Source organism: Mytilus trossulus, chromosome 3 (genome assembly GCF_036588685.1).
Source record: "Mytilus trossulus isolate FHL-02 chromosome 3, PNRI_Mtr1.1.1.hap1, whole genome shotgun sequence".
Lineage (NCBI taxonomy): Eukaryota > Metazoa > Mollusca > Bivalvia > Mytilida > Mytilidae > Mytilus > Mytilus trossulus.
Genome location: NC_086375.1, coordinates 2,389,368 through 2,414,925, shown reverse-complemented (window position 1 = coordinate 2,414,925; position 25,558 = coordinate 2,389,368). Strand labels below are relative to the sequence as shown.

Sequence of the window (25,558 nt, the reverse complement as noted above, 5' to 3'; positions counted from 1 at the left end):
ACAATAAATCATCACTAGGCTACCCCTTTGTTTCTTTTAATCAATGTATCCAATTGAAAAAAAGAAAAGAATTCAAACTGAATGAAACAACCACAACAGCAATATTTGATTTTTTAGAGAGTCGCAATCACATATAGTATTTGTTAACATATTCAGCCAAAAATTGATAATATGAATAAGATTTCGCTTCTGGACATATTTTGGTAATAATCTGATTAATGTATACATACAATGTTCTGATTTATATGGAAATTTTAGATTAAAACATTTACAAGCTTTTGTCTTCTTGTAATATTTATGAAGTTGATTGATTGTTGTTGGCTTTCCGTCCAGTGGCAAATGATTCATGCATGTTCATAACGATACTACATACATGTCAAGTAGGTCTTGTAATAGAAGGTCAACAGTAAGGTTGCACAATTACCTTGAAATATCATTTGAAAAGAATGATAAATCGAATAAGGACAGACATCAGCCTTGTAACAGATAGGCATATCCGAACCCTCACATATTTGGTACAACAGTATTGTAATGTGCAGGAAGCGTTGATTAATGAAATCTACTCTGAGGTCGGCCATCTGTATCTATGTGTAGTATCATTTGATTAAGGGAAGATAAGTTTAGCTCGCTGAAGAACTGTGGTTAATCTTCGGAACTGTATTGTTGTGTGTACTTGAATTTTTAGTATACTTTACTATTCTACCGCTCGCATCGTTGGTTTTGTGGGAGTATGCTCGCATCAAGAGCGGAGTGTCGTTGGTTCGAAACAACACCCAGTCAAACACAGGCGTTAAAAACTAGTATTTGTTTATTTTGTTAACGTCTAACACGCGGTATGTAAGGGTTAATGCACGGATTGGTCTGCCCGAGAGCAGAAATTGTCAGTGTAGGGTGACATTTCTTCCTGTCAAGTGTAAGCTTGCAAAATTACTCGTTAAAAGCGCGGCTCAGTGTGTCGTCATGTACAGAGCAGGATTATTATTCATATATCATGTACATTTTTATTTACTTTTTCGTTTTCTTTGGCATTCGAAGCAAATTTTGTAATAATGTATATACATACAGTATATCGAGTTTTGGTAAGTCTTGAAATGCTCCCTGTTGTATTGTAGTAATTTGATTTGTGTTCAAACTCCTGAAACAAAAGAATGGTGAGGTAGCAAATTTAGTTCTGTTTTACTGGTGTCAAAAAATCAAATGTCAACATTGAAACAAAGCGAATGACATTTTTTCAAAATGAGTTAAGTTAACAACTTTTATGCATCCTCTTACCATATGGTTTTCTATACGTTATTCGAAAGCTTATTATTTTGTATCGCCAGAAAACTAGTTAATAAGTACTGTGCAATGTCTGTTAACATGGTTAAACCAAGCTTACATTCCAAGAATTTCCATAACTCCATGTTCAATCATCCAACAAAATGCTCCTTTCTAGTGTTTGAAATATATTCCCATTTCCAAATCAAAAACAAACACAATGTTAAGATACTAAATATTTACAGAAACAGCAAATCTTGAAAACAAAGTAGTAAAATTGCGTCAAAGGCAAAATGTGTATTGAATAAATAAAGACAACAGTAGTATACCACTTTTCAAAAGGGAAAACAAACCTGGGCTACAAACTAAAACTGTGGGAAACACATCAAATATAAGAGGAAAACAAGAAACAGCAGAAATACAAATCCTTGTTTAGATAACACATATATTACTGTCATTATCTGCTGGAAAAAAAATTGCCATATTTTCTACAATAAAAGTGATTTTTGAAATATACAAGGTAGCAACAGTAATAATTATATAATTATCGTCTTTTGATAAGGTTAATATGTAGTTTTATTGACTTTTGAAAAACTGATGTTCACTGAGGCCAACGGCCGAATTGAATATAAGTTTTTCAAAAGTCAATTAAACCACATATTTACCGAAACAAAAGACAGAAATTGTTTTATTCCATATTCTGAGAAAAATACATTTAATGGCAACTATTTACCAAAACAAATTGTACATCAAACGTTGTTTGACAAATTCGTGCACGCAAAACACGTGACATTTTGCGCGGTGAATATATTTTTTCCGCAGGTGAATATACTAATTTATTAAAAATCCAATAATATAGAAAAACCAAATAAAATTTTATCAATATGGAATAATCAATTTTTTTATTGGTTTATGTCCTAAAAGTGGGATTAACATTGCCTTAAAACTTCGTTTAATGTAATTACTGTTTTAAGAAAGGTATGAGTCTTTCTTAGCAACTCACTGTACTGTACGGCAGGACTCCAGAAAGTCGTTATCCTTTAATATTACATATGGTGTAGCGTTCTACTGTTTTCATTGGATATGGAGATCATGTGTTTCTAAGGTTATTTTACGTATCTGATGCATTGTTTCTTTTTTAACGTATATTGACTCTATGTTTCTATTTATATGTATACTGGTAGTCAATATAAATAAAATTTTGCTTAATTTAGATTTATGGCGTCATGACGTCGCACATAACAACCAGAGGAAGCGCCGCATTAAAAGAAAATTTGCAAGTTTATCAGGATATTTCAAGAATTTTATGTTAAATGCAGACGAAAAGAATACAAAAATGCATGAAACAAGAGCTATGAAGTTTAAAAAAAAATAATATTTTCAATAACATGTTAAAATTCTTCCAAATACAATTAAAAAATACACAGAAAGAAAATTGACTATCATTTTCCTTATACATTATTGACATATGTAATATAGAAATTAAGGACTTCACTCAGTCAATACGTTATATTTAAACCTGTTAGATTATATGGACACTCGGACTTTGTCCTCGGTCAATATAATTTGAACAGGCCCATATATAACGTATTGACCTCGTCAAAAGTCCATAATTCATAAATCAAATGTGCTCTGCTAATGGTTGACTTAAGATTTTGTTTGCATTGATAATAATTTATAACATTGCATACATACAGTGTTTCGAGTAATGGTAAGTCTTGAAATGTTCCCTGTTGTATTGTAGTTATTTGATTGTTGTTCAAACTCCTGAAACAAAATCAAGGTTAAGTAACTCGTATAAAGTTTTGTTATCATGTTGTTACTCACGGAACTGGCATGGATAACATGTATAACAAACATTGCCAAACCAGGCATGATTTATTTCTTACAAATGCATATATCACTTGAAAGCTTATTATGTTAAGCTTTTATGTATATACAAATTGTATTAAAAATTTTACAATTTCAAGAATTTGACCTACTGAATTAGACTTTTTATCGGATTTGTAATAACTTGAGCAACACGACGGTTGCCACATTTTTTTGATAATGTATATACATACAGTTTTTCGAGTTGTGGTAAGTCTTGAAATGCTCCTTGTTGTATTGTAGTAATTTGATTTGTGTTCAAACTCCTGAAACAAAAGAATGGTGAGGTAGCAAATTTAGTTTAGTTTCTGTTTTACTGGTGTCAAAAATACAAATGTCAACATTGAAACAAAGCGAATGACATTTTTTTCAAAATGAGTTAAGTTAACAACTTTTATGCATCCTCTTACCATATGGTTTTCTATACGTTATTCGAAAGCTTATTATTTTGTATTGCCAGAAAACTAGTTAATAAGTACTGTCCAATGTCTGTTAACATGGTTAAACCAAGCTTACATTCCAAGAATTTCCATAACTCCATGTTCAATCATCCAACAAAATGCTCCTTTCTAGTGTTTGAAATATATTCCCAATTCCAAATCAAAAACAAACACAATGTTAAGATACAAAATATTTACAGAAACAGCAAATCTTGAAAACAAAGTAGTAAAATTGCGTCAAAGGCAAAATGTGTATTGAATAAATAAAGACAACAGTATTATACCACTTTTCAAAAGGGAAAACAAACCTGGGCTACAAACTAAAACTGTGGGAAACACATCAAATATAAGAGGAAAACAAGAAACAACAGAAATACAAATCCTTGTTTAGATAAAACATATATTTCTGTCATTATCTGCTGGAAAATAAATTGCCATATTTTTACAATAAAAGTGATTTTTGAAATATACAAGGTAGCAACAGTAATAATTATATAATTATTGTCTTTTGATAAGGTTAATATGTAGTTTTATTGACTTTTGAAAAACTGATGTTCACTGAGGCCAACGGCCGAATTGAATATAAGTTTTTCAAAAGTCAATTAAACCACATATTTACCGAAACAAAAGACAGAAATTGTTTTATTCCATATTCTGAGAAAAATACATTTAATGGCAACTATTTACCAAAACAAATTGTACATCAAACGTTGTTTGACAAATTCGTGCACGCAAAACACGTGACATTTTGCGCGGTGAATATATTTTTTCCGCAGGTGAATATGCTAATTTATTAAAAATCCAATAATATAGAAAAACCAACTAAAATTTTATCAATATGGAATAATCAATTTTTTTATTGGTTTATGTCCTAAAAGTGGGATTAACATTGCCTTAAAACTTCGTTTAATGTAATTACTGTTTTAAGAAAGGTATGAGTCTTTCTTAGCAACTCACTGTACTGTACGGCAGGACTCCAGAAAGTCGTTATCCTTTAATATTACATATGGTGTAGCGTTCTACTGTTTTCATTGGATATGAAGATCATGTGTTTCTAAGGTTATTTTACGTATCTGATGCATTGTTTCTTTTTTAACGTATATTGACTCTATGTTTCTATTTATATGTATACTGGTAGTCAATATAAATAAAATTTTGCTTAATTTATATTTATGGCGTCATGACGTCGCACATAACAACCGGAGGAAGCGCCGCATTAAAAGAAAATTTGCAAGTTTATCAGGATATTTCAAGAATTTTATGTTAAATGCAGACGAAAAGAATACAAAAATGCATGCAACAAGAGCTATGAAGTTTAAAAAAAAATAATATTTTCAATAACATGTTAAAATTCTTCCAAATACAATTAAAAAATACACAGAAAGAAAATTGACTATCATTTTCCTTATACATTATTGACATGTAATATAGAAATTAAGGACTTCACTCAGTCAATACGTTATATTTAAACCTGTTAGATTAAATGGACACTCGGACTTTGTCCTCGGTCAATTTAATTTGAACAGGCCCATATATAACGTATTGACCTCGTCAAAAGTCCATAATTCATAAATCAAATGTGCTCTGCTAATGGTTGACTTAAGATTTTGTTTGCATTGATAATAATTTATATTCTAACATGACGTCCTTCAAACGCTTTGAGTACACTCCCGTGGTAAAATATGAATATATTGGATTGGCTGTTCCGATCGTACTCCCACGTCATATGTTTTTTTTATGAATGAAGTACCCGACGTCATAGAATGATGACGTTATAATTTAAGCATTTTACGGGAAAAATACACGCTTATGATACCGAAAATCATCACAACAAGGAAACGTAAACAAACGATGCTAAATTGTGGTATAAGCCCATTTTTTTCATATACATAGAAAACATATAAGTAAGAATATCATTAAAATTCATCCAAATCTATCTAAATATGTTTTGTGAATAGTTTGAGCATGTCACTTATTCTGTTTGCTCCGTTCTTTTACGCCAATCTAAAAGTGCGTTAATTCATGGGAACGGCAAATAATGGCCTCCATCTAGAGCGCTTCGATCAAAAAAAAATGCCGTATTTGTCCTATTAGAATCGAAATAATTCATGGGGGCTTGAATATATCTAGATTTTACCACGGGTTGTCCCTTTATGCCGATATTTTACCCCTCGCTATCGCTCAGGGTAAAATATTTGTCATAAAGGGCCAGCCCGTGGTAAAATTACGATATATTCAAGCCCCCATGAATTATTTCTTAAACATTGCATACATACAGTGTTTTAAGTAATGGTAAGTCTTGAAATGTTCCCTGTTGTATTGTAGTTATTTGATTGTTGTTCAAACTCCTGAAACAAAACCAAGGTTAAGTAACTCGTATAAAGTTTTGTTATCATGTTGTTACTCACGGAACTGGCATGGATAACATGTATAACAAACATTGCCAAACCAGGCATGATTTATTTCTTACAAATGCATATATCACTTGAAAGCTTATTATGTTAAGCTTTTATGTATATACAAATTGTATTAAAAAATTTACAATTTCAAGAATTTGACCTACTGAATTAGACTTTTTATCGGATTTGAAATAACTTGAGCAACACGACGGTTGCCACATTTGGAGCAGGACCTGCCTACTAGTCAGGAGCACCTTATATCAACGCAAGTTTATGGTGGGGTTTTGTTGCTCAGTCTTCAGTTATCTATGTTGTGCCTTGTGTACTATTATTTGTCTGTTTGTCTTTTTTGTATTTTAGCCATTTAGTTTATTTTCGATTTATGAGTTGACTGTCCCTTTGGTATCTTTCGTCCCTTTTTTATATGTCGAGGGATTTTTGTCTTTAACTGCATTAACAATAATATAAGTCACACGTAGCTTTTACAGTTTCCCCAATTCCGGCAATCTGAAAATAGTGATTGTTTTGATTATCCTTGTTTAGATAACACATGGGTAGTTTTCATTGGAGGAGGAAAAAGATTGACATTTTCATAAAACGACAATAAAAAGTGTTTTAAGGAAGTAAACAGTAGTATACCACTGTTCAAAAGTCATTAAACGATTGAGAGAAAACAAATCCGGGTTACAAACTAAAACCAAGGGAAACACATCAACTTTAAGAGGAAAAGAAAGGAACAACAGGAACAGTGATGTGCATCAAAACAACGTCAAGATACATATAATTTAACTATTTAATAGCAACTGTCATATTCATGCATTTGTACAGGACATTTAAGGGTGAATTGAACCTGATTTTATGCCTAGCCAAACCTCCCGCTTATATGGCAATGTTAAGAATTATCGCAAAAAAACAAGCAAGAACATTCAGTAAAGAAAAACACGCACACAAATAATATAAAAGTCGACACAAAAAAGGAAAGAAAACGTAGATACAGTAAAACAACGTCGAAATTTAGAAAACACCATTGTCCCATCACTCTGTTTCTCATATTTACTGTTTTCAATAAAAATATTTCTATTTCTTGTTTAGTCAAACGAACCGACTCATCAGTCATCACACTATTTGACGGCAGATATCAAGGTTTTTGATATCATTTTAAGATGCTGGTAAATATGTTCTGTCGATCTTTGATCTTATATTTTGTTTTCATTGGAATCTGAAATTGTTTTGTTTTGTATAATAATAAATACATACAGTGTTTCAACTACGGGTAAGCCATGAAATATTCCTTGCTGTATTGTAGTTAATGGATTTTTGTCCAAATATCTGAAACAAAACAATTGTTAGACATGTAACGTTGTGTCTGTTATGTTGTTGCTTATTTATGATGGAAAACATACCACATCCAGACTAGATGTGTGGCATTATTACAAAAAAAAGTTTAATTAACGATTTGAATACATCCAACTATATATTGCTATATCTTGTATAATTCGAAAACGTATTATATGCTAGTCATACTCTGTCCAATGGGTAAAACAACTAGTATGATTCATGGTTTATTCAATCAAGGCCAACTCTGAGTATTCCTATATTTTCAAGCTACTTACCATTCCGGAGAACTTACTAGTTCTCCACCCTCTTTTTCTGTCTTTGGTTATTTTCTTTGCTTCTCCCCATGTTTTTCCAATTTTCTGTAGATCAGATGTTAAATCTCTGCGCCAGGAGGATTTTTGTCGTCTTCTTTTACGATGGCCCTGCGGATTCCAGTCTAATGTCTGTCTAGTTACATTTGTGTTGTTTTTACTTAATGTGTGTTCAAGCCATTTCCATCTACGTGTCTCAATTGTTCTTGCTATTGGTTCTTGTCTAGTCCTTTTCCATAGTTCGTTGTTGCTAATGGTGTTTCGCCACTTGATTCCAATGATGTTTCTTAGACAACTGTTCATGAAAACTTGTAATGTTTTGGTAGACGCAGCTGTTAGTCTCCAAGTTTCTGACCCATAGAGAAGTATTGACTTTACATTAGAGTTGAAGATCCTGATTTTGGTGTTTGTTCTTAGTGCTTTGCTCCTTCAGACTGGTTTAAGGATTGCAAAGGCTTGTTGTGCTTTTCTTTTTATAGATTGGATGTCTTCATCTGTCCCTCCTGATGTACTGATTACACTCCCAAGATATGTAAATTCTTGGACATCTTCAATTTCGGCACCTCTCATTTTGGTTTTGTTTAGGTGGTTCGCATTCACCCTCATAGATTTTGTCTTATTTGCATTTATGTACAGTCACTGTTTTGCAGTTGTTTCAAGGTTGGTTGCTTGGTTTTGTGAGTCTTCATGGCGATGGGAAAGCTGGCAGCTATCGTCTGCAAAGTCCAGGTCTTCGAGGTATGACTGTAATGGCATTTAATACCGTGAGGAGTGTTGTATGATTTCCTACTCACCCAATCTCTAACCATAAGAAATATGAGAGGGGATAGTGAACATCCTTGCTTAACACCAGTTGTTATAGGAAATGGATCTGTCTGTGCATGGCGCACTTGACAAGAACAACCGTCATAGAGCTGTTGGATGACGGATATGATTTTTTCAAGTATTTCATTATGCCTGAGGATGTTCCACAGTACTTCATGGTCTTTACTATCGAAGGCCCTCTCGAAATCTACAAATGTTAGGTATAGGAATGTCTGCCATTCAATGGTTTGCTCAATGATGATTCTTAATGTGGCAATTTGGTCAATACATGATCTCTCTTGTCTGAAAACGGCCTGTTCATATCTCAGCAATTTATCAACTTCTTTCTTTAATCTTTGTAGGATTATGTGACAAAGGACTTTGCTAGGAATGGAAAGCAAAATAATACCTCTCCAGTTGCTACATATTGATTTGTTGCCTTTCTTTTGTAGTTTGATGATGATTCTTTTGCGCCAGTCTTCAGGTATCTGTTCGTCATTCCAAATTTTATTAAGTAGTTGGTGAAGTTTATCTATACAGACGTTATCCATTGCTTTAATAGCTTCAGGGGGTATGTTGTCGATCCCTCCTGCTTTTCCATTTTTCAGTTGTTTTATTGCAGCATTTACTTCTGTTTTGGTAATATTTCCTGTCTTGAGGTTTAGGACCTGTCTCCCTTCGATGTTAGGTGGGTTTGTTGGAGGGGGTCTTTTTAGCACTTCTTCAAAATGTTCTTTCCATCGTTTTAATTGTTCTTCGATTTTTGTAATCACATTGTCATTTTTATCTTTAACTGTAGCATTTGAGTTGGATCTTCTGCCACTAAGTTGTCGAGTTGTGTTGTAGAGAGATTGTATGTCTCCTTTGCTACAGGCAATTTCTGCTTCGTGTGCTAGTTGTTCAACATAGTCTCTTTTGTCATGTTTACAGTTCTTCTTTACTTCTTTGTCTTTCTCTCTATAAAGATCTTGTGTTTGTCTTTTCTGTTGTCTTGTGGTGGCATTTAACCTTTCTTCAACCTTTACCCATGTATCATCTGATATCCAGTTTTTGCGTTTATACTGCATGTATCCTAATGTTTCCTCGCTATTCTATGATTACATTTTTTGCCTGTTCCAATGTGTCGTTAATACTGTTGTTCTCTATATCCAGGTAACTTATAGCTGAGAATCTATTTTGAAGAGATATTTGAAATTCTTCTCTTATGTTTGGTATTTTTAGCTTCCCAACGTTAAACTTTCTTCTTTTGACAACTGATTTTTTTAGGCTAGAAGTTTCATCTTTATTAACCCTATAACTAGATGATAGTCTGGTGCTGCATCTGCTCCTCTTTTTGCCCTTACATCTTGCAGTGAATACCTCCATCTCTGGGAAATGGTTATATGGTCTATTTGGTTTTCTGAATTTCCTGCTGGTGACACCCAGGTTACTTTATGGCAGATCTTGTGTTCGAAGAGTGTTTCTCCTTAACAAGGTTGTTGGTAGCACAGAAGTCTGCAAATAGTTCACCGTTTTCATTCATTTTTCCTATCCCATGAGGACCAATTTCTCTCTCCCATCCCTTTCTTTCTGATCCAACCTTGGCATTTAGGTCACCCATGAGTACCAATAGGTCTCTTTTTTGGCACTCTTTCTATGATTGTTTGTAAGGAGTGGTAGAAGTCTTCCTTTTCACAGTCTTCGGCACCATTGGTAGGGGCGTATACTTTTATCAAAGTGTTTTTTTGGAAGCGCGAATTAAAGTGTGCTGTGATAATTCTTGGTGAGATGGGATTCCACTCCAGCAGGGCTGTCTTAGATCTTTTTGTTATAAGAAATCCAACTCTTTTTTCATCTGGGTCATTTTGTTTGGTGTTTCCAGAATATATAATCGTGTGGCCTGTGTTCAAATTTGTCATACCTGATGTGTTCCATCTCACTTCGCTTAGTCCTAGAATTTCAATCTTGTATCTATCAATCTCTTTTGTTACTTGTGCACATTTACCACTTTGGTATAGTGCTCTTACATTCCATGTGCCTATTCTGATGGTTAGTTTGTTTGAAAACAGCTCGATCGGCCATCGCGTCATCTGCTGTTTTCGGTTAAAAACATGTTCTTCCTCCAATGTGTGACGAGAAAGAGAAGTGGCTATTGTAGTCGTTTCTGTAGTCGTTTCTGTAATCATTCTTTTTTCCAAGGCAGGGTGAATAACCATACGCTTAACCCCCTGCGCTCGGAGGACCGGCAGCTTTTCCGTATGGGTTTCCATCCCTAAGACGTTTGCTGTTGCTGACGAGTTCCATCTACCCGGATTTTCTGTCTGGAGGTAGGATAACTGTTTTGCAACATTCAAAACGAATACTTTTGTGTCAAGTATTTTTTTTCTTTAACTAGATTATATAACACACTCTTTAATTTCCAACACTCGAAATGAGAATAAGGTAGCTATTTATTTTTCATTAAAACGCTTGTGTCTTTTTGTTTATTTTTTACGGTAAATAATCATGATAATATCAAGTATTGTTTTACATGTAGTTATGAGTCGGTTTTGAGCTTATTCTCGTAACTCGTCTCTTTATCATAAAAATCTATGTTTGACTCGTCTTTGTAATTGGGTTGCTGTTGCATCAATGAATACCTTTATCTAAATAAAAATGACAAAATGATTGACTTGGGTATAGAATATTGACATCTTTGGACATATGGCTTTGCTTAATGGTGTGTTCGTTTGGCTGTTCGGATGTATAACTACTACATTTAGTCGAAAAGAGTAATTTCGTATATCCGATGTCATGTATAGTGATAACCATATTAACAACTCTTTGCTATACGCACAAGTTAATTGATTGAAATCTGTAAACAACAACAAAGGTCAGCTAAACTTTTGAATAAGTCGTATGGCTACTATGGTAAAATTTGCCTTATATCTCATTGTTTATAACATTTTCATTTTTTTTCCAAAAAATATGATTCGTGTATGAACAAAATATTACACTATTGATTTTTGCATCATAGGATTAATTTTTCTCTTTTTTTTTCTTTTTGCCCTAAGCCTTGACAATTTAAGGAGCATATATGACTTGTAGTTTTTCACTCAATATGGAAGATATCAGTTAAATATGAACACATGTTCATTAAACGGTATATTGAACTAGATCTTGACATATCTCCTTTTTTGCATTGCATGGATATATTAGTATTCATTTCTTTATTGCACATGTCTTCTAAAATATACAAGAGGGACGAAAGATACCAAAGGGACAGTCAAACTCGTAAATCTAAAACAAACTGACAACGCCATGGCTAAAAATGAAAAAGACAAACAGAAAAACAATAGTACACATGACACAACATAGAAAACTAAAGAATAAACAACACGAACCCCACCAAAAACTAGGGATGATCTCAGGTGCTCCGGAAGGGTAAACAGATAGACAATAGTTTGAGCGTAAAAAATAAATAAGCTGATTTCTTAGTGTTAATACACAAACTTAAATTGTTTAAACACACATATAAATTATACAGATTTGGGTTCACTTCTGAACACAACAAACAGACATAATAGGTAAAAAGTAAAAAAATACAGCAGTTATCATTGTTTTAAAACCTTAATCACTAAAAAATCAACATACAAATACATGTAGGTCCAAAGGGCCTTGTTTAAAAATGAAATTGCTATGTATAAAATTGTAAAAATATATGTTATGATACACATGTCACAATAATAAATAATTAAATTAAAGACAACTATTGTCGAGTGATTTATATGGAAATTTTAGATTAAAACATTAACAAGCTTTTGTCTTCTTGTAATATTTATGAAGTTGATTGATTGTTGTTGGCTTTCCGTCCAGTGGCAAATGCTTCATGCATGTTCATAACGATACTACATACATGTCAAGTAGGTCTTGTAATAGAAGGTCAACAGTAATGTTGCACAATTACCTTGAAATATCATTTGAAAAGAATGATAAATCGAATAAGGACAGACATCAGCCTTGTAACAGATAGGCATATCCGAACCCTCACATATTTGGTACAACAGTATTGTAATGTGCAGGAAGCGTTGATTAATGAAATCTACTCTGAGGTCGGCCATCTGTATCTATGTGTAGTATCATTTGATTAAGGGAAGATAAGTTTAGCTCGCTGAAGAACTGTGGTTAATCTTCGGAACTGTATTGTTGTGTTTACTTGAATTTTTAGTATACTTTACTATTCTACCGCTCGCATCGTTGGTTTTGTTGGAGTATGCTCGCATCAAGAGCGGAGTGTCGTTGGTTCGAAACAACACCGAGTCAAACACAGGCGTTAAAAACTAGTATTTGTTTATTTTGTTAACGTCTAACACGCGGCATGTAAGGGTAAATGCACAGATTGGTCTGCCCGAGAGCAGACATTGTCAGGGTAGGGTGACCTTTCTTCCTGTCAAGTGTACGCTTGCGAAATTACTCGTTAAAAGCGCGGCTCAGTGTAGTGTGTCTTCATGTACAGAGCAGGATTATTATTCATATATCATGTACATTTACATTTAATTTTTCGTTTTCTTTGGCATTCGAAGCAAATTTTTTGATAATGTATATACATACAGTTTTTCGAGTTTTGGTAAGTCTTGAAATGCTCCTTGTTGTATTGTAGTAATTTGATTTGTGTTCAAACTCCCGAAACAAAAGAATGGTGAGGTAGCAAATTTAGTTTAGTTTCTGTTTTACTGGTGTCAAAAAACAAATGTCAACATTGAAACAAAGCGAATGACATTTTTTCAAAATGAGTTAAGTTAACAACTTTTATGCATCCTCTTACCATATGGTTTTTATACGTTATTCGAAAGCTTATTATTTTGTATTGCCAGAAAACTAGTTAATAATAAGTACTGTGCAATGTCTGTTAACATGGTTAAACCAAGCTTACATTCCAAGAATTTCCATAACTCCATGTTCAATCATCCAACAAAATGCTCCTTTCTAGTGTTTGAAATATATTCCCAATTCCAAATCAGAAACAAACACAATGTTAAGATACAAAATATTTACAGAAACAGCAAATCTTGAAAACAAAGTAGTAAAATTGCGTCAAAGGCAAAATGTGTATTGAATAAATAAAGACAACAGTAGTATACCACTTTTCAAAGGGGAAAACAAACCTGGGCTACAAACTAAAACTGTGGGAAACACATCAAATATAAGAGGAAAACAAGAAACAACAGAAATACAAATCCTTTTTTAGATAACACATATATTACTGTCATTATCTGCTGGAAAACAAATTGCCATATTTTCTACAATAAAAGTGATTTTTGGAATATACAAGGTAGCAACAGTAATAATTATATAATTATTGTCTTTTGATAAGGTTAATATGTAGTTTTATTGACTTTTGAAAAACTGATGTTCACTGAGGCCAACGGCCGAATTGAATATAAGTTTTTCAAAAGTCAATTAAACCACATATTTACCGAAACAAAAGACAGAAATTGTTTTATTCCATATTCTGAGAAAAATACATTTAATCGCAACCATTTACCAAAACAAATTGTACATCAAACGTTGTTTGACAAATTCGTGCACGCAAAACACGTGACATTTTGCGCGGTGAATATATTTTTTCCGCAGGTGAATATGCTAATTTATTAAAAATCCAATTAATATAGAAAAACCAACTAAAATTTTATCAATATGGAATAATCAATTTTTTTATTGGTTTATGTCCTAAAAGTGGGATAAACATTGCCTTAAATCTTCGTTTAATGTAATTACTGTTTTAAGAAAGGTATGAGTCTTTCTTAGCAACTCACTGTACTGTACGGCAGGACTCCAGAAAGTCGTTATCCTTTAATATTACATATGGTGTAGCGTTCTACTGTTTTCATTGGATATGAAGATCATGTGTTTCTAAGGTTATTTTACGTATCTGATGCATTGTTTCTTTTTTTACGTATATTGACTCTATGTTTCTATTTATATGTATACTGGTAGTCAATATAAATAGAATTTTGCTTAATTTAGATTTATGGCGTCATGACGTCGCACATAACAACCGGAGGAAGCGCCGCATTAAAAGAAAATTTGCAATTTTATCAGGATATTTCAAGAATGTTATGTTACATGCAGACGAAAAGAATACAAAAATGCAATCAACAAGAGCTATGAAGTTTAAAAAAAAATGATATTTTCAATAACATGTTAAAATTCTTCCAAATACAATTAAAAAATACACAGAAAGAAAGTTGACTATTATTTTCCTTATACATTATTGACATATGTTATATAGAAATTAAGGACTTCACTCAGTCAATACGTTATATTTAAACCTGTTAGATTATATGGACACTCGGACTTTGTTCTCGGTCAATATAATCTGAACAGGCCCATATATAACGTATTGACCTCGTCAAAAGTCCATAATTCATAAATCAAATGTGCTCTGCTAATAGTTGACTTAAGATTTTGTTTGCATTGATAATAATTTATAACATTGCATACATACAGTGTTTTGAGTAATGGTAAGTCTTGAAATGTTCTCTGTTGTATTGTAGTTATTTGAATGTTGTTCAAACTCCTGAAACAAAATCAAGGTTAAGTAACTCGTATAAAGTTTTGTTATCATGGTGTTACTCACGGAACTGGCATGGATGACATGTATAACAAACATTGCCAAACCAGCCATGATTTATTTCTTACAAATGCATATATCACTTGAAAGCTTATTATGTTAAGCTTTTATGTATATACAAATTGTATTAAAAATTTTACAATTTCAAGAATTTGACCTACTGAATTAGACTTTTTATCGGATTTGTAATAACTTGAGCAACACGACGGTTGCCACATTTGGAGCAGGATCTGCCTACTAGTCAGGAGCAGTTTATGGTGGGGTTTTGTTGCTTAGTCTTCAGTTATCTATGTTGTGCCTTGTGTACTTTTATTTGTCTGTTTGTCTTTTTTGTATTTTAGCCATTTAGTTTATTTTCGATTTATGAGTTGACTGTCCCTTTGGTATCTTTCGTCCCTTTTTTATATGTCGAGGGATTTTTGTCTTTAACTGCATTAACAATAATATAAGTCACACGTAGCTTTTACAGTTTCCCCAATTCCGGCAATCTGAAAATAGTGATTGTTTTGATTATCCTTGTTTAGATAACACATGGGTAGTTTTCATTGGAGGAGGAAAAAGATTGGCATTTTCATAAAACGACAATAAAAAGTGTTTTAAGGAAGTAAACAGTAGTATACCACTGTTCAAAAGTCATTAAACGATTGAGAGAAAACAAATCCGGGTTACAAACTAAAACCAAGGGAAACACATCAACTTTAAGGTCAAGTTACAGTAAATGGGCTATGACTTCGATTTCAATAAAATTTGGCATACAGCTCTGGCTCGATGAACTTCAACTGAAAATCGAAATAATAATGCATTTATCTCAATTATCATTTGAAATATTACTGATTGAATTCTTACAAAATGGGTGAACATTTGTATAGAAAGCACATAAAATCGGCGAAAACTCTTCTAAAATTTGTCTTAAAATCGCCAAATCTCTAATTCTACTCCATAGATTTTTCTTAAAAAACTATATGTTGTTGATACATAAATTTCCGTTATAATGATGCAAAATAAAGATAGGGTCACCGACTTCGTTTTTACGGTATACATCATTCAAAGATGCGTTCTTTGTGAAAAAATCCAACAAAACGTCGAAATAATCGTAACGTTATCGCGTTGCAGGCCGTAAAACGTTGATTTTTGACGTTTTTCACTACCAATAAGGTAGCAAAATGATTATTAGACAAAAAACGAAGTCGGTGACCCTATGATTATTTTATATCATTAAAACAGAAATTAATGTGTCAACAATATATAGTTTTTTAAGAAAAATCTATGGAGTAGAATTATAGATTTGGCGATTTAAAGACAAATTTTAGAAGGTTTTTCGTCGATTTTATGTGCTTCCTATACAACTGTTCACCCATATTAAGAGAAATCAATCTGCAATTTTTCAGAAAATAAAAGAGATAAATGTATATTTTTTTCGATTTTCAGTTGTAGTACAACGAGCCAAGGTTGTATGCAATTTTTTAGCAAGATCTGCGATATAGCCCATTTACTGTTCCTTGACCTTAAGAGGAAAAGAAAGGAACAACAGGAACAGTGATGTGCATCAAAACAACGTCAAGATACATATAATTTAACTATTTAATAGCAACTGTCATATTCATGCATTTGTACAGGACATTTAAGGGTGAATTGAACCTGATTTTATGCCTAGCCAAACCTCCCGCTTATATGGCAATGTTAAGAATTATCGCAAAAAAACAAGCAAGAACATTCAGTAAAGAAAAACACGCACACAAATAATATAAAAGTCGACACAAAAAAGGAAAGAAAACGTAGATACAGTAAAACAACGTCGAAATTTAGAAAACACCATTGTCCCATCACTCTGTTTCTCATATTTACTTTTTTCAATAAAAATATTTCTATTTCTTGTTTAGTCAAACGAACCGACTCATCAGTCATCACACTATGTGACGGCAGATATCAATGTTTTTGATATCATTTTAAGATGCTGGTAAATATGTTCTGTCGATCTTTGATCTTATATTTTGTTTTCATTGGAATCTGAAATTGTTTTGTTTTGTATAATAATAAATACATACAGTGTTTCAACTACGGGTAAGCCATGAAATATTCCTTGCTGTATTGTAGTTAATGGATTTTTGTCCAAATATCTGAAACAAAATAATTGTTAGACATGTAACGTTGTGTCTGTTATGTTGTTGCTTATTTATGATGGAAAACATACCACATCCAGACTAGATGTGTGGCATTATTACAAAAAAAAGTTTAATTAACGATTTGAATACATCCAACTATATATTGCTATATCTTGTATAATTCGAAAACGTATTATATGCTAGTCATACTCTGTCCAATGGGCAAAACAACTAGTATGATTCATGGTTTATTCAATCAAGGCCAACTCTGAGTATTCCTATATTTTCAAGCTACTTACCATTCCGGAGAACTTACTAGTTCTCCACCCTCTTTTTCTGTCTTTGGTTATTTTCTTTGCTTCTCCCCATGTTTTTCCAATTTTCTGTAGATCAGATGTTAAATCTCTGCGCCCGGAGGATTTTTGTCGTCTTCTTTTACGATGGCCCTGCGGATTCCAGTCTAATGTCTGTCTAGTTACATTTGTGTTGTTTTTACTTAATGTGTGTCCAAGCCATTTCCATCTACGTGTCGTAATTGTTCTTGCTATTGGTTCTTGTCTAGTCCTTTTCCATAGTTCGTTGTTGCTAATGGTGTTTCGCCACTTGATTCCAATGATGTTTCTTAGACAACTGTTCATGAAAACTTGTAATGTTTTGGTAGACGCAGCTGTTAGTCTCCAAGTTTCTGACCCATAGAGAAGTATTGACTTTACATTAGAGTTGAAGATCCTGATTTTGGTGTTTGTTCTTAGTGCTTTGCTCCTTCAGACTGGTTTAAGGATTGCAAAGGCTTGTTCTGCTTTTCTTTTTATAGATTGGATGTCTTCATCTGTCCCTCCTGATGTACTGATTACACTCCCAAGATATGTAAATTCTTGGACATCTTCAATTTCGGCACCTCTCATTTTGGTTTTGTTTAGGTGGTTCGCTTTCACCCTCATAGATTTTGTCTTATTTGCATTTATGTACAGTCACTGTTTTGCAGTTGTTTCAAGGTTGGTTGCTTGGTTTTGTGAGTCTTCATGGCGATGGGAAAGCTGGCAGCTATCGTCTGCAAAGTCCAGGTCTTCGAGGTATGACTGTAATGGCATTTAATACCGTGAGGAGTGTTGTATGATTTCCTACTCACCCAATCTCTAACCATAAGAAATATGAGAGGGAATAGTAAACATCCTTGCTTCACACCAGTTGTTATAGGAAATGGATCTGTCTGTGCATGGCGCACTTGACAAGAACAACCGTCATAGAGCTGTTGGATGACGGATATGATTTTTTCAAGTATTTCATTATGCCTGAGGATGTTCCACAGTACTTCATGGTCTTTACTATCGAAGGCCCTCTCGAAATCTACAAATGTTAGGTATAGGAATGTCTGCCATTCAATGGTTTGCTCAATGATGATTCTTAATGTGGCAATTTGGTCAATACATGATCTCTCTTGTCTGAAAACGGCCTGTTCATATCTCAGCAATTTATCAACTTCTTTCTTTAATCTTTGTAGGATTATGTGACAAAGGACTTTGCTAGGAATGGAAAGCAAAATAATACCTCTCCAGTTGCTACATATTGATTTGTTGCCTTTCTTTTGTAGTTTGATGAGGATTCCTTTGCGCCAGTCTTCAGGTATCTGTTCGTCATTCCAAATTTTATTAAGTAGTTGGTGAAGTTTATCTATACAGACGTTATCCATTGCTTTAATAGCTTCAGGGGGTATGTTGTCGATCCCTCCTGCTTTTCCATTTTTCAGTTGTTTTATTGCAGCATTTACTTCTGTTTTGGTTATATTTCCTGTCTTGATGTTTAGGACCTGTCTCCCTTCGATGTTAGGTGGGTTTGTTGGAGGGGGTCTGTTTAGCACTTCTTCAAAATGTTCTTTCCATCGTTTTAATTGTTCTTCGATTTTTGTAATCACATTGTCATTTTTATCTTTAACTGTAGCATTTGAGTTGGATCTTCTGCCACTAAGTTGTCGAGTTGTGTTGTAGAGGGATTGTATGTCTCCTTTGCTACAGGCAATTTCTGCTTCGTGTGCTAGTTGTTCAACATAGTCTCTTTTGTCATGTTTACAGTTCTTCTTTACTTCTTTGTCTTTCTCTCTATAAAGATCTTGTGTTTGTCTTTCCTGTTGTCTTGTGGTGGCATTTAACCTTTCTTCAACCTTTACCCATGTATCATCTGATATCCAGTTTTTGCGTTTATACTGCATGTATCCTAATGTTTCCTCGCTATTCTATGATTACATTTTTTGCCTGTTCCAATGTGTCGTTAATACTGTTGTTCTCTATATCCAGGTAACTTATAGCTGAGAATCTATTTTGAAGAGATATTTGAAATTCTTCTCTTATGTTTGGTATTTTTAGCTTCCCAACGTTAAACTTTCTTCTTTTGACAACTGATTTTTTGGGGCTAGAAGTTTCATCTTTATTAACCCTATAACTAGATGATAGTCTGGTGCTGCATCTGCTCCTCTTTTTGCCCTTACACCTTGCAGTGAATACCTCCATCTCTGGGAAATTGTTATATGGTCTATTTGGTTTTCTGTATTTCCTGCTGGTGACACCCAGGTTACTTTATGGCAGATCTTGTGTTCGAAGAGTGTTTCTCCTTAACAAGGTTGTTGGTAGCACAGAAGTCTGCAAATAGTTCACCGTTTTCATTCATTTTTCCTATCCCATGAGGACCAATTTCTCTCTCCCATCCCTTTCTTTCTGATCCAACCTTGGCATTTAGGTCACCCATGAGTACCAATAGGTCTCTTTTTTGGCACTCTTTCTATGATTGTTTGTAAGGAGTGGTAGAAGTCTTCCTTTTCACAGTCTTCGGCACCATTGGTAGGGGCGTATACTTTTATCAAAGTGTTTTTTTGGAAGCGCGAATTAAAGTGTGCTGTGATAATTCTTGGTGAGATGGGATTCCACTCCAGCAGGGCTGTCTTAGATCTTTTTGTTATAAGAAATCCAACTCTTTTTTCATATGGGTCGTTTTGTTTGGTGTTTCCAGAATATATAATCGTGTGGCCTGTGTTCAAATTTGTCATACCTGATGTGTTCCATCTCACTTCGCTTAGTCCTAGAATTTCAATCTTGTATCTATCAATCTCTTTTGTTACTTGTGCACATTTACCACTTTGGTATAGTGCTCTTACATTCCATGTGCCTATTCTGATGGTTAGTTTGTTTGAAAACAGCTCGATCGGCCATCGCGTCATCTGCTGTTTTCGGTTAAAAACATGTTCTTCCTCCAATGTGTGACAAGAAAGAGAAGTGGCTATTGTAGTCGTTTCTGTAGTCGTTTCTGTAATCATTCTTTTTTCCAAGGCAGGGTGAATAACCATACGCTTAACCCCCTGCGCTCGGAGGACCGGCAGCTTTTCCGTATGGGTTTCCATCCCTAAGACGTTTGCTGTTGCTGACGAGTTCCATCTACCCGGATTTTCTGTTTGGAGGTAGGATAACTGTTTTGCAACATTCAAAACGAATACTTTTGTGTCAAGTATTTTTTTTTCTTTAACTAGATTATATAACACACTCTTTAATTTCCAACACTCGAAATGAGAATAAGGTAGCTATTTATTTTTCATTAAAACACTTGTGTCTTTTTGTTTATTTTTTACGGTAAATAATCATGATAATATCAAGTATTGTTTTACATGTAGTTATGAGTCGGTTTTGAGCTTATTCCGTAACTCGTCTCTTTATCATAAAAATCTATGTTTGACTCGTTTTTGTAATTGGGCTGCTGTTGCATGAATTAATACCTTTATCTAAATAAAAATGACAAAATGATTGACTTGGGTATAGAATATTGACATCTTTGAACATATGGCTTTGCTTAAGGGTGTGTTCGTTTGGCTGTTCGGATGTATAACTACTACATTTAGTCGAAAAGAGTAATTTCGTATATCCGATGTCTAGTATAGTGATAACCATATTAACAACTCTTTGCTATACGCACAAGTTAATTGATTGAAATCTGTAAACAACAACAAAGGTCAGCTAAACTTTTGAATAAGTCGTATGGCTTCTATGGTAAAATTTGCCTTTTATCTCATTGTTTATAACATTTTCATTTTTTTTCAAAAAAATATGATTCGTGTATGAACAAAATATTACACTATTGATTTTTGCATCATAGGCTTAATTTTTCTCTTTTTTTCCTTTTGCCCTAAGCCTTGACAATTTAAGGAGCATATATGACTTGTAGTTTTTCACTCAATATGGAAGATATCAGTTAAATATGAATACATGTTCATTAAACGGTATATTGAACCAGATCTTGACATATCTCCTTTTTTGCATTGCATGGATATATTAGTATTCATTTCTTTATTGCACATGTCTTCAAAAATATACAAGAGGGACGAAAGATACCAAAGGGACAGTCAAACTCGTAAATCTAAAACAAACTGACAACGCCATGGCTAAAAATGAAAAAGACAAACAGAAAAACAATAGTACACATGACACAACATAGACAACTAAAGAATAAACAACACGAACCCCACCAAAAACTAGGGGTGATCTCAGGTGCTCCGGAAGGGTAAGCAGATAGACAATAGTTTGAGCGTAAAAAATAAATAAGCTGATTTCTTAGTGTTAATACACAAACTTAAATTATACAGATTTGGGTTGACTTCTGAATTATATAGTACCATGAGTTTAAAACCAACAACATCAATGACAATGAGTATTATATTGTATATGTTGTATGAGATAATCATATAGTTAATATAAGCTATGGTGTAAAAACAAATCCTATTGTTTTTAACTTGTTAACGTTTTAAAAAAAACAATCTTGTTTTTTGTTATTGTTACATTTATTTTGATTTTCAAGTTAAATCTGTTGCATGGAAAAGATTTTGCATTTCCACGAATTTACTTTTCGGAGTTCCATGGTACAACAAAAAGGAACATGTATTTCCCGGTGTTATGACGACTGTGATTTTGGATATGAAGTAGAAGCATAAAGAAATTACACCTTAACCATGTTGACTGGTTTTTCCTATTCTCTTTGTTCAACAATTTAAATGTGTTTTTGAATTTCCTGTTAATATCAAGGAAGCAGAGCATAAAGAGATGGAATTTCCCTGCAATGTTTGACATGTATTTTTTTTGAATTTAATCTTTATATATTATAAGGATTAAAATTTATTACGCCAGACGCGCGTATCGTCTTCATAAGACTCAACAGTCTCAGATCAAGATAGATCTAAAGCCAAACAAGTACAAGGTATTTTTTTCCTGGGATAAGAAAACCCTTTTTTTTCGAAAAATTCAAAGTTTTGTTACAGGAAATTTCATAAAATTGTAATTCGGGTCAACACCGAAGTGCTGAGACAACTTTAATGGGTTTCTCTATTTGAAATGTGATTTTGAATAAATATACATATTCACTTGCGGAAGAAGTATATCACTGCGCAAAAAGTCGCTTGCCTTTACGTGTACAACTACGTTAAACATTGTTAAAATCGTTTGACGTTTTGAAAAGGTTAGTAATTGTCATGACATACCTTTCTCTCTTAACTCTCTGAAAACATTTACTGTCTTTTGTTTTGGTGAATATGTGGATTAATCGACTTTTGAAAATCTGATATTACCTCATCAATATTGTAGTGTATATTCTTACATCACATTTTTTATATAGTACACCCTTTATTATGGTATCAGCGCAATAACAGAAAAGTTCAAGTTATTATATCACGAACGAGAGCCGATGAAGGGTCTGATATGAAAATTGAATTGAATGATCTTTCATATACATTTGTACTTATTCAGAAGAAATACAGAAGAACTATTTGTACTTATTCAGAAGAAATACAGAAGAACTATATTAAACAACACGTTTAAAACTTGTATGAGTCCAAAGCGCTTTCTTGGATTTACCTTCATCAGGAACATTCAAAGCCAAATATTTGAACTTCGAGGATGTATAAGAACAGAAACAGTCTAAGAGCTATGTGCCCAAAAAACATAAAACAAAAAACCAAATTGGAAAGGTTTGCGCTAATAATTGGATCATCTAGTGCAATTATCATACTTTTAAAAGTATAAGTTATTTAATCTTAATTTAGTCCTCATGAAAGGTCATTACGTTTTTCTTTCATTTTTAATACGCGAACGTGTTTAATTTACATTTTTTGATTGAGTTAAGCCTTCCAATTGATATGTTATCGTGTGGTTTTCTATGTTGTGATGTTATGCTTTTGTTTCAGAAAAAGGGAGAAGGTTTGGTACCATTAAAATGTTTGCACCTGTTCTAAGTCAGGAATCTTATTTACAGTAGTTGTCGTTTGTTTATTTAATTTATACGTGTTTCTTGTTTTTTATATAGATTAGACCGTTGGTTTTCCCGTTTAAATGGTTTTACACTAGTAATTTTGGGAGGCTTCGTGTTGAAGGCCGTTCATTGACCTATAATGGTTTACTTTTATAAACTGTTATTTGAAGGAGAGTTGTCTCATAGGCACTCACACCACATCTTCCTATATCTATGGTGAAATTATCGGTATAAATGTAGGCGTAAGCACAAAACAACAAGTAAAAGATGAAAATTTACTTACATGTACTGAAGACGTTTCAGATTTGCAAATGTGCTGTTTGAAATCACTGATATATTGTTGTCAGACAAGCTCCTGTTTCAAAATAATTGTCGTATTACATTTTGTACAGTATACAGGCATACACAACTGTAGAAAATATAAAATGATGCCATTATATGTGGTTCTTCCTTTAAACGACCTCGTATTAATAGTCTGCGTTTGGTTCAATAAATGAACAAGTCAAATAAAAGTTAGAAACGCCTGTTTGTTGACTTAGAAGTTAACCTGACATATAAACGAATAAGAATCAGACATCTTTGCTGAGAAAATATCCCTACTGCGCCTCAAATCCAAGAATTTAAATATAAGGCGTAAACCAAATAACTCTGTGTATTGATATTAAACATGTTTCATTTTTTTAACAAGTGAAAAGTAAATAATAACAAAAATACCAAACTCCGTGGAAAATTCAAAACGGAAAGTCAGTAATCTAGTGTCAAGTAAATAAACTCTAACACACAAGACATTCAGATAACACCTATTCTATTGCTGCCTTGTTACATGCATTTTCTTATGTAGATAATGATGGATTGAACCTGGTTTTATAGCTAGCCAAATATCTCATTAATATTACTGTTTCATCAATTCCATTCAATTTACAACAATGTGTGAACAAAACAAACAGACGTAAAAGGTAAAAATAAAAAAATAAAAAAAAAATAGGAGTACAGCAGTCAAAATTGTGTTTCAATTAAATCAATATACATAACAAACAAAGAAAAACAAAGAGGCATATAGACAAAGTATATGAGCTAAAAACGAAAGATATGAATACAAATCTTACCATAGCACTATAACACAATAGCGAGCTACATCAAATGAATATTCCCAAAAATGTACTATACAGTAAAGTAATAATTTACAAAAACAAACAAATGAATTATGTTACACGTATTTAAGAGGATAAACAACATTAGTACCTAGAATCTATACTTCAAGTATCATCGTGTATTATTTATCCAGTTGATACGGAATATTTATCAACAAGCTTTTCTTACCTTCAGATGAACGTGTTTTTTTTTCAGAAAAATGAAGGGACGTTCTATGATTACCCGGTTTATCGACTTTGTGATCAGACACTGGCCTCTGTTGGAATGTTAAGAAAGAAAAAATATTGTCTAAAATTACGTTTCTCTATTCATATCTAGATTGAGAAATTGATTTAAAGTTTGATCCAACACATTCTTCTTTTTCTACGACCATTAGTTATATAAAACTGAGCAAAACTGATTAATTACGTTTTACAGTATTTCCCCCTTTTGGTATGCAGGTATACATATTTTTTAATGGGCCAGCTAAAGGACGCCTACGGGTGTGGGAGTTTCTCGCTACATTGAAGACCCATTGGTGGCCTTCGGCTGTTGTCTGCTCTATGGTTGGGTTGATGTCGCTTTGACACATTCTCTATTTCCTTTCTCAATTTTATTTCCTCGATCTATCACAAATTGTCAAATCGACGTTTTTTTTATCCCTGTCACCTTCTACGTTAATAAACAAACTTATACAGCATAGCTGTTAAGACAATGTTGAATATTTTGTTGTAAGATAATGAATATTTCTTGATAATTATATATTTTACGAGCAGGTCGTCTTTTTAAACAAAATGTGTTCTCTGTCACGTCTGTGTCATGGTCAAATTAAGATCCAAAAAAGCATACAGTTTTTTGTTAGAAATCATAGTCATTGACCAAGCAGTTTTCTAGCACAAGCAAAAAGTGTTCATACTTTTATTTTTGATAAAAATAAACAATCAGTGAAATTTAACCATGGGTATCTAACCAATGATTTAAAAGAAGTTGAACAACGGGATTTAAACCCTTTGTTTCTTTACCCTCTGAAAAAATAACC

The 25,558-nt window shown here is 33.2% G+C and overlaps 1 protein-coding gene and 1 long non-coding RNA gene across 2 annotated transcripts in view; both read right to left on the bottom strand.

Annotated features, from left to right (window-relative positions):
• Positions 1-13,334, bottom strand: part of LOC134709874 (adhesion G protein-coupled receptor B1-like) — a 62,081-nt gene extending 48,747 nt beyond the window's left edge. Inside the window, exons 1-5 of the mRNA XM_063570005.1 lie at positions 13,273-13,334; positions 12,988-13,056; positions 5,843-5,914; positions 3,321-3,392; positions 2,953-3,024 (exon numbers count right to left, since the gene is read on the bottom strand). Coding sequence (XP_063426075.1) covers positions 2,953-3,024; positions 3,321-3,392; positions 5,843-5,914; positions 12,988-13,056; positions 13,273-13,334 — 347 coding nt within the window. The remainder of the gene's footprint in view (positions 1-2,952; positions 3,025-3,320; positions 3,393-5,842; positions 5,915-12,987; positions 13,057-13,272) is intronic.
• A 1,549-nt stretch (positions 13,335-14,883) lies between these two features.
• On the bottom strand, positions 14,884-23,743 carry LOC134709170 (uncharacterized). The gene is made up of 3 exons (XR_010105909.1): positions 23,672-23,743; positions 17,056-17,127; positions 14,884-14,956 (listed from the first exon to the last, which is right to left on the bottom strand). It is a non-coding gene; the product is annotated as an uncharacterized LOC134709170 (long non-coding RNA).
• Positions 23,744-25,558: the final 1,815 nt, after the last annotated feature.